This window comes from Cyphellophora europaea, assembly GCF_000365145.1.
Source record: "Cyphellophora europaea CBS 101466 unplaced genomic scaffold supercont1.2, whole genome shotgun sequence".
NCBI lineage: Eukaryota > Fungi > Ascomycota > Eurotiomycetes > Chaetothyriales > Cyphellophoraceae > Cyphellophora > Cyphellophora europaea.
Genome location: NW_008481808.1, coordinates 3223799 through 3240866, shown reverse-complemented (window position 1 = coordinate 3240866; position 17068 = coordinate 3223799). Strand labels below are relative to the sequence as shown.

At 54.0% G+C, this 17068-nt stretch overlaps 8 protein-coding genes across 8 annotated transcripts; 3 read left to right on the top strand and 5 right to left on the bottom strand.

Annotated features, from left to right (window-relative positions):
- Positions 1-659: 659 nt before the first annotated feature.
- Positions 660-1368, top strand: HMPREF1541_02733 (uncharacterized protein; the record flags this gene model as incomplete). Its single annotated transcript, XM_008717088.1, has 2 exons — positions 660-1115; positions 1168-1368. 2 exons carry the CDS (start codon positions 660-662, stop codon positions 1366-1368), a joined length of 657 nt encoding a protein of 218 aa, XP_008715310.1.
- A 2344-nt stretch (positions 1369-3712) lies between these two features.
- Positions 3713-4304, bottom strand: HMPREF1541_02732 (uncharacterized protein; the record flags this gene model as incomplete). Its single annotated transcript, XM_008717087.1, has 2 exons — positions 3713-4019; positions 4111-4304. The coding sequence occupies 2 exons, from the start codon at positions 4302-4304 to the stop codon at positions 3713-3715; spliced, it is 501 nt and encodes a 166-aa protein (XP_008715309.1).
- Positions 4305-4810: 506 nt separating this feature from the next.
- HMPREF1541_02731 (branchpoint-bridging protein) lies at positions 4811-6867 on the bottom strand (the record flags this gene model as incomplete). Its single annotated transcript, XM_008717086.1, has 6 exons — positions 4811-5368; positions 5417-5625; positions 5674-6006; positions 6180-6397; positions 6447-6660; positions 6717-6867. The coding sequence occupies 6 exons, from the start codon at positions 6865-6867 to the stop codon at positions 4811-4813; spliced, it is 1683 nt and encodes a 560-aa protein (XP_008715308.1).
- A 268-nt stretch (positions 6868-7135) lies between these two features.
- HMPREF1541_02730 (uncharacterized protein) lies at positions 7136-7510 on the bottom strand (the record flags this gene model as incomplete). The annotated part of the gene is made up of 1 exon (XM_008717085.1): positions 7136-7510. One exon carries the CDS (start codon positions 7508-7510, stop codon positions 7136-7138), a length of 375 nt encoding a protein of 124 aa, XP_008715307.1.
- Positions 7511-9848: 2338 nt separating this feature from the next.
- Positions 9849-10311, top strand: HMPREF1541_02729 (uncharacterized protein; the record flags this gene model as incomplete). Its single annotated transcript, XM_008717084.1, has 2 exons — positions 9849-10214; positions 10270-10311. The coding sequence occupies 2 exons, from the start codon at positions 9849-9851 to the stop codon at positions 10309-10311; spliced, it is 408 nt and encodes a 135-aa protein (XP_008715306.1).
- A 916-nt stretch (positions 10312-11227) lies between these two features.
- On the top strand, positions 11228-12634 carry HMPREF1541_02728 (uncharacterized protein; the record flags this gene model as incomplete). The annotated part of the gene is made up of 1 exon (XM_008717083.1): positions 11228-12634. The coding sequence occupies one exon, from the start codon at positions 11228-11230 to the stop codon at positions 12632-12634; it is 1407 nt and encodes a 468-aa protein (XP_008715305.1).
- Positions 12635-13323: 689 nt separating this feature from the next.
- On the bottom strand, positions 13324-13983 carry HMPREF1541_02727 (translation initiation factor SUI1; the record flags this gene model as incomplete). The annotated part of the gene is made up of 4 exons (XM_008717082.1): positions 13324-13515; positions 13565-13638; positions 13685-13759; positions 13950-13983. 4 exons carry the CDS (start codon positions 13981-13983, stop codon positions 13324-13326), a joined length of 375 nt encoding a protein of 124 aa, XP_008715304.1.
- A 1431-nt stretch (positions 13984-15414) lies between these two features.
- HMPREF1541_02726 (uncharacterized protein) lies at positions 15415-16800 on the bottom strand (the record flags this gene model as incomplete). The annotated part of the gene is made up of 4 exons (XM_008717081.1): positions 15415-15622; positions 15695-16082; positions 16131-16476; positions 16675-16800. The coding sequence occupies 4 exons, from the start codon at positions 16798-16800 to the stop codon at positions 15415-15417; spliced, it is 1068 nt and encodes a 355-aa protein (XP_008715303.1).
- Between the last annotated feature and the right edge of the window lie 268 nt (positions 16801-17068).

Here is a 17068-nt window from a genome sequence, read left to right as displayed (position 1 = left end):
TCTGCACGCAAAGCATCAAGTCATCCGGATGACTATCTGGCGGTCCTCGCTGGCGACAAACGGCACAAAGATGCCATCCATACGAATGGGCGGTGTCGTCATTCTAGGCAGCAAGGCACTCAACCCAAGGCAGAGTTCTGCAAGGCGCAGCCTTGAGTCGAAAGCTCTACACAAAACGCCGAGAAGAACTTTGGTTACATGCATCAAGTTAGCTTAGTCTCGCAAGGTCGATCATCAGGCTCGTCTCCGCGATCTAGGCCCCCACCCGTTTCGATGGTGGAAGAAGCCGGGGGTATCCGGACCACCCGCACCTTTGGCCAACATCACGTCCGAATGACTGCTATTACCTTGTAGATCGGAGGCGAGTTACACCTCTTGCTTTCTTCGATAACTCAGCCGGGGTCGAGTCGAGCCGCGCTTCGCAAGCCCTGCTTGTATAGTATATACGAGTAGGCCCATCGTACTACGAGGCGATGTCGCCTTCGGCTGCGAGTACTTGATGAATTGTCCTGTCTTCCCCATGGGCTGATAAGCCGTACGATTTGATTTCTACCGAACCTTTCTCGAAGGATGTATGTATTCCAGTCCTCTGCTTTGCCTCCGCATCACTCAACGTACGCCTGTAGTCCTCTCATGCGGCATACTATGTGGCAACACAAATGGCGCTTGCTCACAATGGCATTCTGCGAGGACTCAATGCCATCTATCTCCAGGCAGCTCACATACCGCGCGGTGACTCGAGCGCTGTCCAGGACTTCCTGATTTATTGCCAGTGCTGGTGTGAATCCATGCATCACCACCACGATGCAGAAGAACAGAGCTTCTTCCCGAGCATCGAGCAGATCTCGGGCGTGCCGGGGATCATGGAGCGCAACGTCGAACAGCATCGAGCATTCACGCCAGGGTTCGATCGATTTTACGAGTACTCTCGCACCTGTCTTCCCAGGGATTATGACGGAGGGCAGCTCAAGAGTCTCATCGAAGGCTTTGCAGAGCCCTTGACACGGCATCTCTCCAATGAGGTGGAGACGCTGCGAGCTCTCGACGTTTACGACGGCGAGCGGATACGACAAGCCTATAAGCGTTTGGAGAAGATCTTGATGGCCACGGACAACGTATGCTATTTTCTACCCTAGCAGTCCGTGAATGTTACTGACCAGAGCGTAGCGGCGAATCGCCCCGCTCGTGTTCGGCACCGCTGACAGGACCTTCGAAGGTGGCATGCACGACTTCCCCGCCGTGCCGTTCTTTGTGCCTTTTATCATACACTACTGGTTTGGTAGGGAGCATCGTGGTGCTTGGCGATTCAATCCGTGCACGATGTGGAGAGATCCTAGAGAATTGGCTTTCAGGCAAAGGATGTCGTAGGGTGGTGTCCGCCCAAAAAGGGCTGTCGTCGATATGGTTCCAGTGAGTTGGTGGCGAGACTGGTAGCGAACGGCCAAACAGGAGAGAGGACAGTATCGCTACAGGCACGGCGTGGATGCAGTAATCTACGTAACATCTCTGCAGCGCATCTTTCCTTTGGTTCTGAGTCGTTGGAACAGCTCGAAATGGATCCAGAAAAGCATGCCGTGCCAATATCCGCCTTGCAGAAGCACTTCCCCGACCAAACGGACCTCTATCTTGACCTCAAGGACAGCATCCATCGCTGGTTCTACCGCCGGTGGGCGTACCATAACTCGAGCTCGTGTCTTGAACCTTGATTTCCGGTTATAGCATGTATTATACACTATAGTGGATGAGCGAGCCACTGTGAAAAAGATAAAGTCCCTGGCTGCCCCTGACGTTGCTCAGCCCTGTATCTCCACTATTCCTCCCCTAACCAAGTTCTCTGCGTGCCTAGAAATCAAGGTTCAACTCAAGTCCTCGAGTCACCCAGTAACTCATCAAAGACAAGTCATTCTATCCCTAAAGCTTCGAGTTCTCCCCACAGGTCAAATATCTCTGTCAAAGCAGACACGAGAAATGGGAGATTAAGGGGAAGCAATAGGACGCTGACGAAAAGCAGGGTGAGATAGAGTGTATTGTGCACTTGAACTAGGAAGGTCTACAGGAGGAGAGTCCAGAGTAGAATTTGCGCGAGGTTTTAGGTCTTTATCGGCCCCTGGCATTTGAGGAGGAACTTTGTGTTCCAGTACTGTTATGCGTCTGATCTTTTGGTTTGTTATCGAAGAAGACTCAAGCATATCAAAAAGAGGGTTGGCAGTTCGTGACACAGCGCAGTAAATTTTAGCGGGTTCTGTTTTATGGGAATTCTGTGACAGGCCTTCTCATTACCTCAGCAAGCACTGTCAACTAAATAGCCTCTCATGAAAGACTGTGACCCCTTATTTATCTAGTGATGATGATAGTGTCCTCGTTAACGCCTTACTTTTTCGAATTTCTGAGCTCAGTCGATAGAGACATCCCGATATTATTATCATAAGCATTTCCTTGCAGCACCGTGCTTGCCACAATGATAGTGAACTAAAGTGCTCACTCCATAGAAGCCGATGATCGTCTCAGGCACTTTCATGACTTCTTGAAACGGAGTCTCGGGCTTCCCGTCGCGGTCCGATGTCAGTGTTCTTCCTCGATGTTGAGCCTTGTCGTCATGGTCGTTGCATATGGACGATGGCCGCCAGCACGTATTGCTGTTGGCCATAAATCATGGATTTGTGCGCCAAAGACATGCTCAGTGAACTGAACTCTCGGCTGGAACAAAGGGCAAGCCATCAAGGCTTTCGAACAGCGCTTCTGCAGAAGCTGTCATGACCTCATCCTCACCTTCAACCTCCGACACCTTGACTCCATCACCGGTCAGCTCCGTGCTAGCTTTGTCGTTGCCTTCCGCGGCCGCAGCATCTTTGGCCTTCTTCGCCTTTCAGCGGGCTTCATTTCGCTTCTTCGTCTTCTTTGACCCAGACCCTGCAGGTTTCGCATTCTCGTTGTTCCCATCCTTGGTCTGCCCTGTTTCGCTGGAACTCGAAGGTTCTTATTTGCTTCTTCAGTAGGTTATTGCCACTACTAAAGTGCCATTTCCACTGCGCGGCCGAGTGCTCCTTTATACTGCGAAGTCCGCACGGGTACTTCTCGACAAGACCTGCTCTTGAGGGGGAGTAGTGGGGATGTAGAGATCAAATTGGAGCACGCTATTGAGACACCCAATCCTTGAGAGTGGGAGAGAGAAGTTGAGAACGGAAGAAGAACTGGCCAAGTGGGAGTTCAGACTTGAAGTGAAAATTGGTTGTTTGGAAGGCACGCGTCTGAGGCGCGCTCGAGGTGTCAGGTACAGGTAAGGGGGAAGTGAACGCAAAGTAAGGCCAGACGAGGTATCTTTGACCTGGGCAGTCCACGACACAAGCCTCGGGCGAGTTTGGCTGCCACAGCTTCAAATTTGTTAGCAGGACTCTCCGTCAGTGTAAAAGAGGCAAGAGTAATTGTCTCATGGGCCTCCTCATCGATCTGTAGCTGTACAAGGAGGAGAGGACGAGACAGCAATACCTGATGTGACAGTCGTATGAGTGAAGATTTGAATCTCATTCAATAACGTCTCCGTCTCTTTTCTCCTCTATGCTAATCCTTTCCTTATTCATGCCAGCAATGCGTTTTGTCATTTGTCTTGTTCTTGAAATTTTGGCCACCAAACCGCCATGCTATGCAAATGTACCACATTTTATAAATTCCCCATGCTCCCCCACCCTCAGCCTACTACTCAGGAACAGCCACTTTAGTACTGCTTCGCAGCCTGCTGGCAAGCCCGCAGCTGGTCCAGATACCATCCGCAGATGTTCATGTCTCCCTGGTTCTGATTCATGCAGTCGGTATACTGCTTGATGTTCATCGCACAAGGACCGGAGGCGGCGTTGGCATTAGAGGAGCTGTTGTAGAGGCCTGAGTCCATGGCGCCGCCGGGCTGAGCGTACGACTCGGCGGGCTGCTGGTACTGCTGCTGCTGCTCAGAAGCTGCTTGTGAGGAACCGCCGCCGAAAAAGCCGCCGATGGCGTGGCCGATGGATGAGCCGACTGCGACGCCACTGTGTAGAGGTTAGTGAGGTCTTGACTTTCCAGTGATGAGCTCGAGAGGGTGCCCTATCTTGCCACAAGGAATATATGAAGATGACTTACGCAGCAGTGGAGGCCATCTGGCCAAACAGTCCAGGACTCTGGCCAGCTTGAGCAGGGGGTGCTTGTTGCGCAGGAGGTCGGGCGGTTTGTGTAGTCATGGGTCGCTGCTGCTGCTGTTGGGGAGCTCTGGCAGGAGCAGGGGCGGGCCGAGGAGGCGCCGCACGAGGGCTTGAACCGCGAGATGAGCGAGGCATCTTGAGTGGATTTCGAGATGGAAGAGGTTGAAATGGGACGACCGTGTTAAGGATAGGTAAGAAGGAATGAAATGAGAAGTGCAGTTGAAGATGGAAGGCAACTTTCACTTTCGTCTCCATCGAAGCAGATGGGTCCATGCACAGCTCTGATTGGTCCTTTCGGAACCTCGGTGTTAGGAAACGTCTGGAAGCACCAAGGCAGGAAACTCTGTACACGAAGCATTGAGGAATAGTATTACGGCCTAGACGCCCCCTGGAGTGCCTGTTCGTACAATGACTGCTGCGAAACGATCCTATCGAGCTCCTACTTGCCACCTTTCTACTCACAACCAACCTGTAGCCAAGCTATTGCAATACTTTGGTTGCGGCTCCACCACTGAATGTTCAAATTCGTATCCTTGCTCCACCGTAGCATAGGCCCTGGTAGGGGCGACCCAGCAACCGCGAACATAGTCATTTGCCTCAACGTCCAAGTGTGTCCCTTTGTCGGCCACATCGTTGCCCAACTAAGATGGAGGCGGTGGAGGCGGCACATCTCCAGGAGGTGGAGGAGGGGCCTGGCCAGGGGGAGGAGCAGGGATGTCAGAAGGAGGTGGCGGAGGGGCCTGCTGGCTGTACTGCTGAAGGAAGTCGCTGAGACCCGGGGGAGGAGCTGCAGGGGCGCCACCATAGCCACCTTGATCGTAGCCAGGATAGCCACCATAGCCGTAGCCGCCCCCCGGGGGTGGTGGGGGAGGGGGCTGGCTTTGCCACGGCGCAGCACCGCTGCCGGGAGCACCAGGGGCTCCAGGAGCTCCGCCGTAATTGCCATAGCCGCCGCTGTCTTGTCGTTGAGCCCATGGAGCTGCGCCACCACTGCCGTAGCTGTCTTGCTGTTCGCGAGCCCAAGGAGCAGCACCGCCAGATTGCGCAGGTGGACGAGATTCCCAAGGACGAGCAGCGTCGCCAACACCAGCCCCGCCGCCGTAGCCGCCTTGGTCCCAGGGGTTCCCACCACCAGGGGCAGCTTCGATGCGCGCGGCTGGACCATTCGATGGGTTGCCCGAGAGTTCCTGCATAAGATTCTGCGTGTGTTAGCTTCAGCTTAGTTGCGAAAGGAGAATCTGGCTTACCTCCATCTCTTGGTCGACAGCATCGCCTGCGCCGAGGCGTCTGGGTGGGGCGCCGAAGCCCGGAACTTGATTGCGTGCATCGCTGCCTCGTTGTCGGTCGGGGCAATCGCGAGCCATGTGACCGGCATTGCCGCACACGCGACAGATGATGTTGGCAGTGAAGTTGCGCTGCTCGGGGCAATCGTACTTGCGATGACCAATCTGGCCGCCTGTTCTAGATTAGTCCTGCATGATGGAGCGTGGTGGGGAGATCTTACAATTCTGGCAAGCTTGGTTCTCGTCGTCACGGAGGGTACCGTTGAGAGCCGCCAATTCGCGTAGCTGGTTTCGCTTGAGCTCGTTCTGGCCCTCGGGGATGGAGGCGGCGGTTTCGATGACATTATGGATTAGCTCTTTGGCTTTGTTGACCTTGTCTTCGGTGTCGGCCATGATCAAGCAGTGAAGGTCCTCCTCTTGATTGCTGGTGTGAGCGGCATCAGAGCGACCTTTGCCTTCCTTGACAGAGCCCTTGCCACGGATTGCAATCTTTGCACCAGACTCAGTCTCCATCTTCTTGAGAGTGTTACCACGGGGACCTATGAGTAGACCAACTTTAAAAAGGAGGAAGCTAAGTGTTAGTCATTGTATCTTGGTAAAAACAGGCGGACGGCATGGTTAGTGGATGGGGACGCGGCTACCAATCGCATGGAGGTGCGCAAAAGGTAGGCCAGCAGGGTTAGAAAGCAGAAAGCTTGAAACAGAGTTAGAGGGTTAGTTAGCATACTGAAGTTAATCTCGGGATAGTCGTTGACAGGCACGTAGACTTTCTCCTGTGTCTTAGTAGGACGTCTATAGTCAGATGGCGGGTGGTAGTTGGGAATAGTCTTCATGGCCTTCTCGACAAGTTTGTGACGCTCGTCTTCGAGACGCTTGCGATAACGGAACTCGCGAGTGTTGACACGGCGACCGAAGTTGTCGTACTGCGGAGGCGGCGAAGGAGATCTGTAGAAAGTCAGTGATGGGTGTTTTAGGAGGGTTGAGGACAACGTACCTGTCGCCATCACCAGGAACGACATCGTTGATTCGGAGCTTCTGACTGATTTCTTCGATACGCAAGTGCAAAGTGTATGCTTCAAGCTGTTCAGAGGTCATGTTGGCTTCAATCTTGGTCGGGAGACCCATGAGGCCAGCCGCCTTGTTGTCGGTAGCATCACCCCACCGGTTACGCTTCCTACGTCGTTTCACGCCATCGGCAGCAGGTTCAGCTATTTGCGTTTAGTATATGGTGTAAGTATTGAAGCTGAAAAGGAGACAGACTCACCTCTGGTAGGACTGCGACCACGCTTGCCAGAATCTCCGTTGTACGGAGAATTGGTACCATCGCGCGAGTCACCATTACTGTCGCCGAACCGACGACGATTTCCGAGAGGAATGTTATTGGAGCCAGTGATGCCCTGGTTGCGCCACGACATGATGGCTGCGATTCTTCGAAGTTGATAAATTAGAGTGCGCAGGGAAGCATGGAGAGCGCATGCGGAAATCGAGGAGTGAGAAAGTTCAAGCGGCGAGGCTTCGGGGCCTGGTCTCGGTTTCGGTCACATGACCTGGCCGCATGGTGGATTGGCACCACGCCAGAGCTGGCTTAAACAACACATAATGATGAAAGGCCTCAATTTACAGAAAGAAAGACAGATACCCAATGCTCTTAAGCAGAGCTTCCTGATATTAAGACCAAATACCCTATAACTCGAGCTTAGTCCCTTTCACCCGCTCGTTCCAATAGGCCTCAAGGCTCAATACCTGCCTCCAGATCCATTGCCTCCAGGTCTCATCCGCCCAATCCACGGTGTTGATTTGCAATAAACAGACTAGCATCAGCAAGCTGAGTAGGCTGCTGCCAGCGATAGCGTAGAGACACTTGATGCGTAAAAGCAGCCTCCTCCTTCGGTCATCCCGATCCCTTTCTATCGAGATGTCTTGCTGTGTCGTGAAATAGAGCACCAGGAGGACAATCGAAATGATGATCCAGATGGGGAGACTGCGGCTCAACGCTACCAGATTGGGATCAACGGCGCCGAAGATTCGGAACGATTGCATGCCGATGTAGGACAGCATGATAGAGATGCTACACAGTCGAAGCGTGACAGCCAGAGGAGAGTAGTGCAAGAGCCATCGTGACATGAGTGACGATGCAAAGATATGCGCAAGATACGCTGCCGTGCTGGCCTGTGCAGAGCGTCAGTCATCTTCTAGGATGCAACATTCCATCTCAGATACCGGTCCTTCATGGACGAGGCATCCACTGCATTGCATTCATGAGAGGCCTTTACGAGAGAGCACTTACCCAGAGATAGCTCAGCGCAATCTGCACCACGGCCAAGCGGTAGTGTTCCAGATAGGACGAATGATACACATCCTCCTCCACGATACTCCTGCCGGTGAGCACGTCATATGTCTCCCCATGCTTGACGAGGTGAAATAGCTGCAGAGCTGCCACAAGTGCCCACACGATGGCCGTGCTAGTACACGAAGCCCGACATATCACCAGCGGAATGTACCATCTCTTGCGGACTCCCAGCGCGACGGCTACGCGTGGGTAGCGTGCGCTTCTTCTGGCGAGTGCAGCTCCATCTTCTTCAACGGCCCTCGTGCTTGTCGCTGCTGCCGGTGCTGGTGCCGGTGGTTGGGTCAATGACCGTTCGTATGGTGGTGCCGGGTCATCTTGGAACGCCAGCGATACTGTGGTCTGCGGCGACAGGCGGCCGCATCGCTTTGGGAAGGCGGTTGTGTGGGTACTCGAAAAGGCTTCAGAGCCTTAGGATCTTATGGGAAAGACAAGGTGGGATCCTAGGAGGCGCCCGAGTAACGCGGAAAGTCGCAACGGCCCAGACTAGTGAAGCTCTCTAGGACGTTGGCGAGGCTGTAGTAATAAGTCGTTGCCGGATCAAGGAAATTCCGACCCGACCTCGTGGCTGTCAGGTACTCACCTCCTACAGTCCTACTTACCTACCACTCGACGTTCAATTTCACATAACCGGTCGTTCGTCCAGCATGGTCACCTGGCCTCATTTTCCGGGCGCTTGACAGATTCTGCAATTGCCTGGCAACTACGACCGGCCTGTCATCTGGTCCCCGAGTCGCCAGCCGACCCAACCGCGCCAAGAATGTCATTATGACATTGAGCCTTTTCTTTCTCACTCACAGTGACCTTCCACTGCGTGAGATCGGGCGATGTTGGCATCTGGTCTTCCAAGAATTCAAGGGCGCATAGCGAATCATTGCGCGCATGCTCCCTCTTGCATCGAAGGAGACCGCGCGATATGTTGAAGAATGCAAGGTTGACCTGCTGCGACAACAAGACTTTACGGTAATACATGGTCAGGCATACGGGGCAGCTCATCCGTCGTGGAGCTAATGATCCGCCTGACCAAAGTAGATCAAGATCAGCAACCCTCTGGGGTCCTAATCTGGATGGGATGTCGGCTCATTCCGCGAAGGTTGGTCTCCCTGCAGATTTAAGAAGATCCAATGATACGTAGGACGCTGCGAAAGGAGCTCGGACCATCTTCCGGCTTCCGAGTACTATGTATTCTTGCTTCTCGGATGTGCCAGCGTATTGGACGTTTTACGTACTTTGACGTTTCCACTTTGTCGATCCCGGCTGGAACGCTACTAAAATTCTATATTGACCTCCTGCGAGTCATTCATACATCCGCTTTGGGTGTAGAGGCAATATGCACCGGATGGAAAACAGCGTCGGATGGACGGAGCCGTCGTGGTGAGCAATCCGACGACAAAGCCTCCGGGTGCTTAGTTAGGCACTGTCCTGACTCGCCCTAGCTGAGAGCACATTCCACTGCATCAGGCCTTACATTCAGTACAAGTCCGACCTAGACAGTGTGCTACAGTGCAGGACTCGAACCACGGTGCAACGATCATGCGTAGAGGCACAGGCCTGAGAGGTAGCTAGAAGGCTAATTCCATCTTCTACTTTCTTCCAGCAGTATCCTACATGTCCGCCTCCTTTTGGGTGCAGTACTGTGCCAACTGAGCGTACACTATTGCGAGCCCCTGAATCTTGAGTTAAGAAACTAAGTTTGACGAGACCTCAGGAAGAATCTTGGGAACAAGTTGGCCTTGCCTTGCTATGTGATGACAGGATTGTGGATGCGTTGGTGGAGCGGAAAGGCTCTTGGGAAACTGGCTGTTGCAGTGAGCAGCCGTAGCAAGTCTGCATAACATCAACAAGTTTCGCAGCGACCTGATGCCGATCAACATTCTTCATCCTGGCTGAAAAGTTCGAAGAAAAGGGTATAAGAGCAACCTCAAACCTCACTCCGAGCAGTTCCAGTCATCCATCAAGCCTCACAGCCTCTCGTTCATCAATAACCCATTCACCTACTCAACCTTCGAGCAACTTACCTGCCCAAACACCCCCAAACAACTTTTCAAGATGTTCGCCAAAGCCTTCACTGCTCTCACCGCCATCATGGCTACTTCCGTCCTGGCCGCTCCTCAGGCCGCCGGCACCAGCGACAGCGACGTGACTGTGGGCGAAGCTGCCCAGCAGTGCGGGAACAACCAAACCATCTCCTGCTGCAACTCCGCCTCTAGCGACTCTGCCGACGGCCTGTTGGGCGGCCTGCTCGACGGTATTCTGGGCGGAAACTGTGTTCAGATTCCCGTCGCTGGTACATTTCACTTCCCTCATGATTCCTTTTTCACTAACGATTCTTTCACCTTAGTCCTCGGCGTCCAAGTGCCCCTCAACAAGGCCTGCGGCAACAACATCGCTGCCTGCTGCCAGGGCGACCAGAACGTAAGACAATTTTTCCCAATTCGCCACTTCAGCACTCAATACTGACTCCCTGCAGGGCCTCGTCAACGTGCAGTGCAGCCCGATCTCTCTCCTCTAGATTTCGCCAGGCTTCCAAGGCAGTCACCCAAGTTAGAGCGATGATTTCGGCATTGCAGTCGCCCCGACTACTTTTGAAACAGATTCTTGTGTGAGGCCGGTTTTGGGGATTCGGGGCTGGAAGGGGAGGGGATGAGATAGGTTTGATAGAAATGCTACGCACACTCCTCTGTAAAAACGCCAGACTTCTTTCCCGTAGCTTAAGAGCCGCTTCTGTGCTTTTCTCACCACATAACTTCGATTGGCCCATGAAGAAGGCCTCATGCGGGACCCTAGGCCCCTGGTCTTTTTAGTTCTCTATTTCAAGCAGCTTTCCTTAACTAGATTCTCCCGACGCCCCTCCCCGCCTTCCTCCACCCCTCGCCTCACTGTCTCGTAAAGCAATATGTATTTCCAATGCCTGTCCCCCTTTTGACTGCTTGCACATTGCAGATCATGCCCCAAGTTACGCCTTGCTAGTTTGCTGCCTTGCGTCGTTTCATTTGCACGCATCGTTGGCCCACTCCTCCCACACACATTCATTGCTCATTTGCGTTTCTCAAAGACGAACGCGACAACGTCTGGAGAGGGGAGAAATGCAGCCCGCAGAACAAGTACTGCTCTTGAGGGATCGATCATCACCGCTGGGGCAAGATTGAAGGCAGGGCAGCTGAATTTACGTGAAGAGAGAGCGGGTTGGTGGATGAGTGCATGACTTGACATAACATGACATTCTTCAGGAGGTTTATGCTTGCCGGCGGTTAAAGCATCCGGCCCCAAGGTAGATCCGATGCAACCAGGGTGTGTATACAGCAATGCGCGTGGCATACCGCTCTCTACTCCCCTCCTCCAACGTACAACATTTCATCTCACGCAGAAGCCAGCAGCGCCCAACTCAACATAAAGAAAGGAACCTTTCGACTGTCTTGTGTGAGAACATGAAGTTCATCCTACGCACCAACCCCAGCGACTCGGAATGGGCAGCCCAGCTGCCTCGTATCTGCGACCTGTATCGACGGGAGGGCCGGTCCCTCGAAGAGACGCGCATTCTGATGAAGAACGAGAGCGGGTTCTGTCCACCCGCCTCCAAGTATCGCCGGAGGATCAATCGGATGGTGAAATCGTTTGAACGCCTGCCTGTCCAGGTCCTGGAGGCCATGGACATCGTCGTCAGCACGAACGGGGCAGGGCCGCTGGGCACCCATTTCGTCCTGGTGTGGGATGGCTCGGTCATGCAGGCGAGCCAGCTGCCCAAACGACCTGCATTGGATGACCGAGATCGCCGGTTCGACGACATGTGGCTTCAGCGGGCATATAGAATGCTGGGCCATGTCGGCATCTACACGTGGGTTAGGCAGAGCCCTCGTCTTGCCCCCAGCTGCAAGCCGCGACCGATGCCACCACCCCAACGCTGCAACTTGGAGCAGGCAGCGCACCATTTCAAGGCCGACGTAGAACTGGAAGCGTGCGCCGTCAAGTCGTCCGCAGGGTCGATCATGCTGCCTCCCCTATCGAGAAGCCACCAACAGCGCCGCACGGTCGTCTCCTGCGCCGCTCCCTACCTGTTGCAACCGACCGGCACCCAGACCTCACCACCATCATCATCACCACCAGCAGCGGGCGCCGCAGCAGCAGCCTCGCAGCTCGAGAAGCTGCTGACTCAGACCCCACCCAACGAATACATCCTCACATTCCTGCACTGGGCCAGCATGAGCTTCGCCTCAGACCCAGCCGACGCCCAGCGCCTCGAACACTACCTCTCAACCTGCTGCAACATCCTCAACACCGCCCCACCCACCAACCCACCCAACCCGCTCGCCGCCCCCTTCAACTACCTGCACGCCCGCCTGCGTCACGACCCGATCGCCACAGAACTGCACTTCTCACTCATGACCCGCGTCAGCGACTCCCTGCACTACCATCACCACCATGACCCCCATCACCCCCATCGCGCCGCCACAGAGCCAAGCATGCTCGTCATCGACTTCTACCGAGGCTGGCACCTCTCGAGCGAGGGGCCGCGCGTCGGCGACGCCCTGGCGGTCCTGACGGCGTGCCTGGCGGGGCTGGAGTCGCGGGTCGGCGCGCACGCGCTCATCACGGTCAACTGTTTGGCCGTTCTGGGGAAAGGGTACGCGTCGCAGGGACACTATGGCGTGGCTAGGGCCATGTATGAGAAGGCTTTGGGGCGGCTGCCTCCTACTGATGGTGGTAGTGGTGCCGGTGGTGTTGGTGTTCCTGCTGGTGTTGGGTCGGACGGCCTGCGGCGCGGGATCATGGAGGGCGTGGCGATGGTGGAGAAGTTACAGGGTATGAAGGTGGGTGGGCAGGTACAGTTGAGGTAGACGCTGTTTTTTCTTTTTGTAATTTTGTAGCAGCATAAAGGGGAGTTTATTGGAGGTTTGACTCAAACGGTTGAGTAATGACAACAGCTCTTCGGGGATGGTTCAATTTAGGGACCGATCCGAGTCAGCGATCGGATAGATCTTGGCAAATCGATGGGCTTTACGATGGTGCATGGCGGACACGAAAAGGAATTGCTTAACTCTGAGCCGGCATCCTTCACGGAACATGCAATGACACATGTTCAAACGACCAATGCACAGTGGCTAGAAGAGTAATACAGAATCAGATGCCATTGTTGACGATGCTGCTCCTGTAGTTTGCGACGGCCTTGAGATGAAGGAAAGGCTGGCCCTCACTCCCGTTGCACTTCGAAAATGATACTGGGACCGTCACGATACCTTTGCCCAAAGACGAGGCTCGTCATCGTGTCATGCCTCCGTAATCCGTCATTGCTTCGAGCACACCTGTCTATCGTGGGTATCAAACGCCCTGACTCATGTCCCGGATGTCGCTATGCTGATAAGGCTTCTGATGAAGCCGTAGAGGCGCAAGCCCAGAAGGGATCTCGGATCCGACTCAAAGATGGTCTGGTTCGTGGGTACACTTCGTTAATCGTCCTCCATGGCTGAGCAGAAGCGCGCGGGACACCAGCTGAAGCGTTTAGAAACCGTGGACCTGGATCGGTTTGTCAGTAGTTTGCAGCGACGATTGTAGTGAGAATGTGTCGTACCTTGATAGTCTTCGCATCGAGTTCGAGGCCATCTTTGGCGACCAAGAACTCTTGCACATCCTTTCGCTGATCACCCTGGAGCTGAATCACCTCGCCCATCTCACTATCGGCGACGATGGTGCCATTGCAGGCGAACTTCTTCTTGATCACCTAATACATTGCTCAGCATGTGTTGGGTTGTATTCTGTGGGCTGCTGACCTTGAGAATCTTCTTCTGGTCGAACTTCTTCGGGAGGCCTTGAACAGTGGTCAGAGTCTTACGACCATTGCGCTCTGAGACGGATTAGTGCGATTCTGGCATGGCGACAATATGGCTTACGTTGGATGCGGATGTGGATGTAGTTCTGGGTTTGCTTGGATTCCCCAGTATCGTCGTCGGCCTCCGCGAAGGGGTCTGAGTCATTTGTTAGCCGCCGTCACGTAGCAGTGCAATTTGCAAGTCGGATCCCTTCATGCGATAGAATCTGAAGCACGCGCAGAAGGGACGCCGTTGTCTTGGGCGATATCGAATGTGCTACGTCGTTGTCGGAAAGTGAGGCTGCGATGATGTTGTGACGAGTTGGGCCAAGGAGGGGCAAGCTTACCAAATGTCTTGAGATTTTGGATTTGAGTTGACATAAACGCGTGCGTTTGTGGTTCTTCTGGGGTTGGGTAATGTGGGAGAATTGTCTGTGGGATTTATCGACGACCGTGTGCGAGTTGAGGAGTGGAGAGTCTGGTTCGTGAAGATGTTGTTGGATATGAAGAGAAGAGGAGGAAGCCCGGGCGGTTGAAGGCAAAGTTGGCCTTGCGGGCGCAGGCCTCGACCGCCAAGCCCGCGGACTCTTAGTTTTTCCGCGCCCGTGGCGAATCCCGAAACATGAGCCCAAGATCCAACATCTGGTTGTGGCGAGGCGAGGCGAGTCAACGACATGTGATAAACCCATGTGTCAGAAGCGTATTATTGCACATTCTGCCGTTATAGATCTACAGGTGGTTGAGTACATATGGTAGGCATCAAAGCTTTGAGGTGCCCAATGGTCGCCACCAGACCCTCCAAGAGATCGCTTTTTGTTGTCGCTATGCAAGGCTGTGTGGAAGCGCAGATCTAAGAACGGCCCTACGCTATGATGGTGTTGCGGCTGCGGCCGGGGCGCCGCGCTGTGCTGTAGGGGGCAGAAACAGAGGCATATACGTCTTTGTACGTGTTAGCGCATTTCCCACATAATCTTGGACACCACATACCACGGCGACGGCAAGAACTGGTTGCTGTTAGTTCCGATATCTTCGCTGAACAGGACTGTCATGACTTACTTGACATGCCAAAGGTAAGGTAACCAGGCTGGGTGGCAGTCGCCCTCTGAGCTGGGGTTTCTCCCAGCCAATTCAGGAGAGACATCATCAGCGCAAGCCTGACCTCGTCAATTATCGCTCTCCTAAAGATGTGGGTTTCAATCATACCAGCCGATCATCCTGCCTCGGAGTTAGCCCATACTCTAGCATTAGGAAATGGAAGACCTTACTTGTTCCTTGTAAACATCTGCGTTGACACTTGTCAGCCGCGAGCTTTGCCATTCGAATCATACATGACTTACCGCAGCCATGGGCATTGTGCTGCTGAACGTCGAGCTAAAGTCGGCCTTATCGTCTGGCTTCGGCTCGACATAAGGAATCACTTGGGGCTTTATTAGCTGAGCTCTGGGATCCCACTCCCTACTGCTTACCCAGGTCGGACCGGCGCATATCCTTCTTTGACGACATGTTTGATGTGGGCGGGGTGACCCTGTCGAGCAGAAATGATGGAGAGGTAACTACAGCGAAACGTAGATGGACAGTTGTATCAAAGGAAGAGAGGTAATGAACTCTCACGGGTGGTTGGCGTAGCGAGAGTGGAATACTATCCCACTTTGGGCCTAGTACATATTCAGGCTTGGCATTGGGGTTCCAGAATCCGGAGTGATCCTTGGTCAACATTGTCAACAACACTTCGACTCTACGGTAAGACGAGGTCCTTGAAAGCTCCTGTATCAATAGTCGTTGCCGTATAGATCATGCGGCACCCTTACAATGTCACTCCATGCCTAGAATCACGCGCTCGAGATCCGTCGCTCTCCGGTAGACATCTTCAGCCAGCCCGTCAAATCCCTCGCGCATGACCTTTAACCCAGCCAGCTCGTTAGCGAATACCAGAATCCGCACAAAGTCAGCAAAACGCTCCTGAACGCTCAGGAAACCGTGTAACATGCCCGCGATGAACGTATCTCCAGCGCCAATCGTGCTGCAAATTTGGTTCAGCCCTTGGATACCCAGATACCGACTCCGCCGAGTCCTAGATGGGAGAAGTACTCACTCAACAACCTTTCCATCTGCAATTTCTAGGGCTGGCGCCTCGACTGGCTCCTGCCACGCAGGCGCGTAAAGTGCAGCTCCATGCTCTCCCCATGTACATATTGACAGCATACTGGGAGTGCCCGCGTGTCTAGGCATTTGCCTTGTGTCTCGGCGCGTCCGCACAGCTTGTTCCTTGACGCATTCTGCCGCACTCGTGTATCCGCGTGCCGCTGCCCAGCTTCGTGAGTAGAAAACCACATCCGCTGCCCGCGCCAGATCCTCGAGACCTTCTCGTTGCGGCTTCTCCACCTCGACACTTACCGTCGCTTCAGGACATCGCTCGCGGACATATCTGATGCACCGCAGCGTTACCTCTGGAATGCGGCCTTCGAAATGGAACCACCAAGCTGACCACCAAGCTGCATGCGTGGCTGCTGTTGCAGTTCGACTTCCACTTTCGGCGTCCGAAAGAAGCTGTTCTGCGGCGGACTGAAAATCATGCTCCGTCATCTCTGGCAGATCATTGTAGTTGACGATCGTGCGGCTGCCAGATGTAGAGCTGCGTACGATATAGCTGGAGGCAGGCTCGGTGTGTGACTCACGGAAAATGCTGTGATCGATATCCACAGTGGGGTCCAGTGACGAGGCGATATTTGATACCGCTTGGGACTGTTTTGAAGGGAGCGTAGAAATCAGGTGGAGGCTCGGTCGGGGCGACGCAGGCTGAGGTATCGTAGTGGGATGCCGTGTGTTGTCGGGGATCTTGTGGTGGAGAAGCTGAGCAAGGACTTCGAGAGTATTCTAAGCATCAATCTGTTAACCAGCGGCTCTTTAGGGAGACGACGGCGTCTGTGTAGTGAATTTGGGGCCGCTGCTGCTTGTCTGACGCGTGTTCGACCTTTCCTAGAGTGCCAACCTGGGAGAGCAGCCCTCGATCACATACATCCTTGCGTCTCGACCATGGCAGACGCTATCATAGATCCCCTGTTTTCGACTTACCGGACCGTTTCCGCCCCGTCGGTGGCTGATAGACGTTGCACGTAGCTTTTCATCCTCGCCCGGATAGTGAGGGACGGTGAGAATAGTGTCGAGATAACATGCACCCACTACGACCAGATGCTTCATCTCTTATCGGTGGGTGCGATGCCAGATCATTGCTGCGAGGAAAGAGAAGTGGTACCAAAAGCCACGCCCAAGGAAAGTTCCCAAACTGGAGAAAGTATATTCCAACGCCCAACAATCTTCCTTTCTGTTTCCGTTTCGACAACTCCAGGCAGCTGCCTGGCAACCATATGCTAGTGGGAAGCAATGAGTACGTTCCTACATTCATGGCAACGAATCGGCAAATACTCAAATGGTCCCTCCTCTCCGCCGCTGGTCGGCAGACGATCCC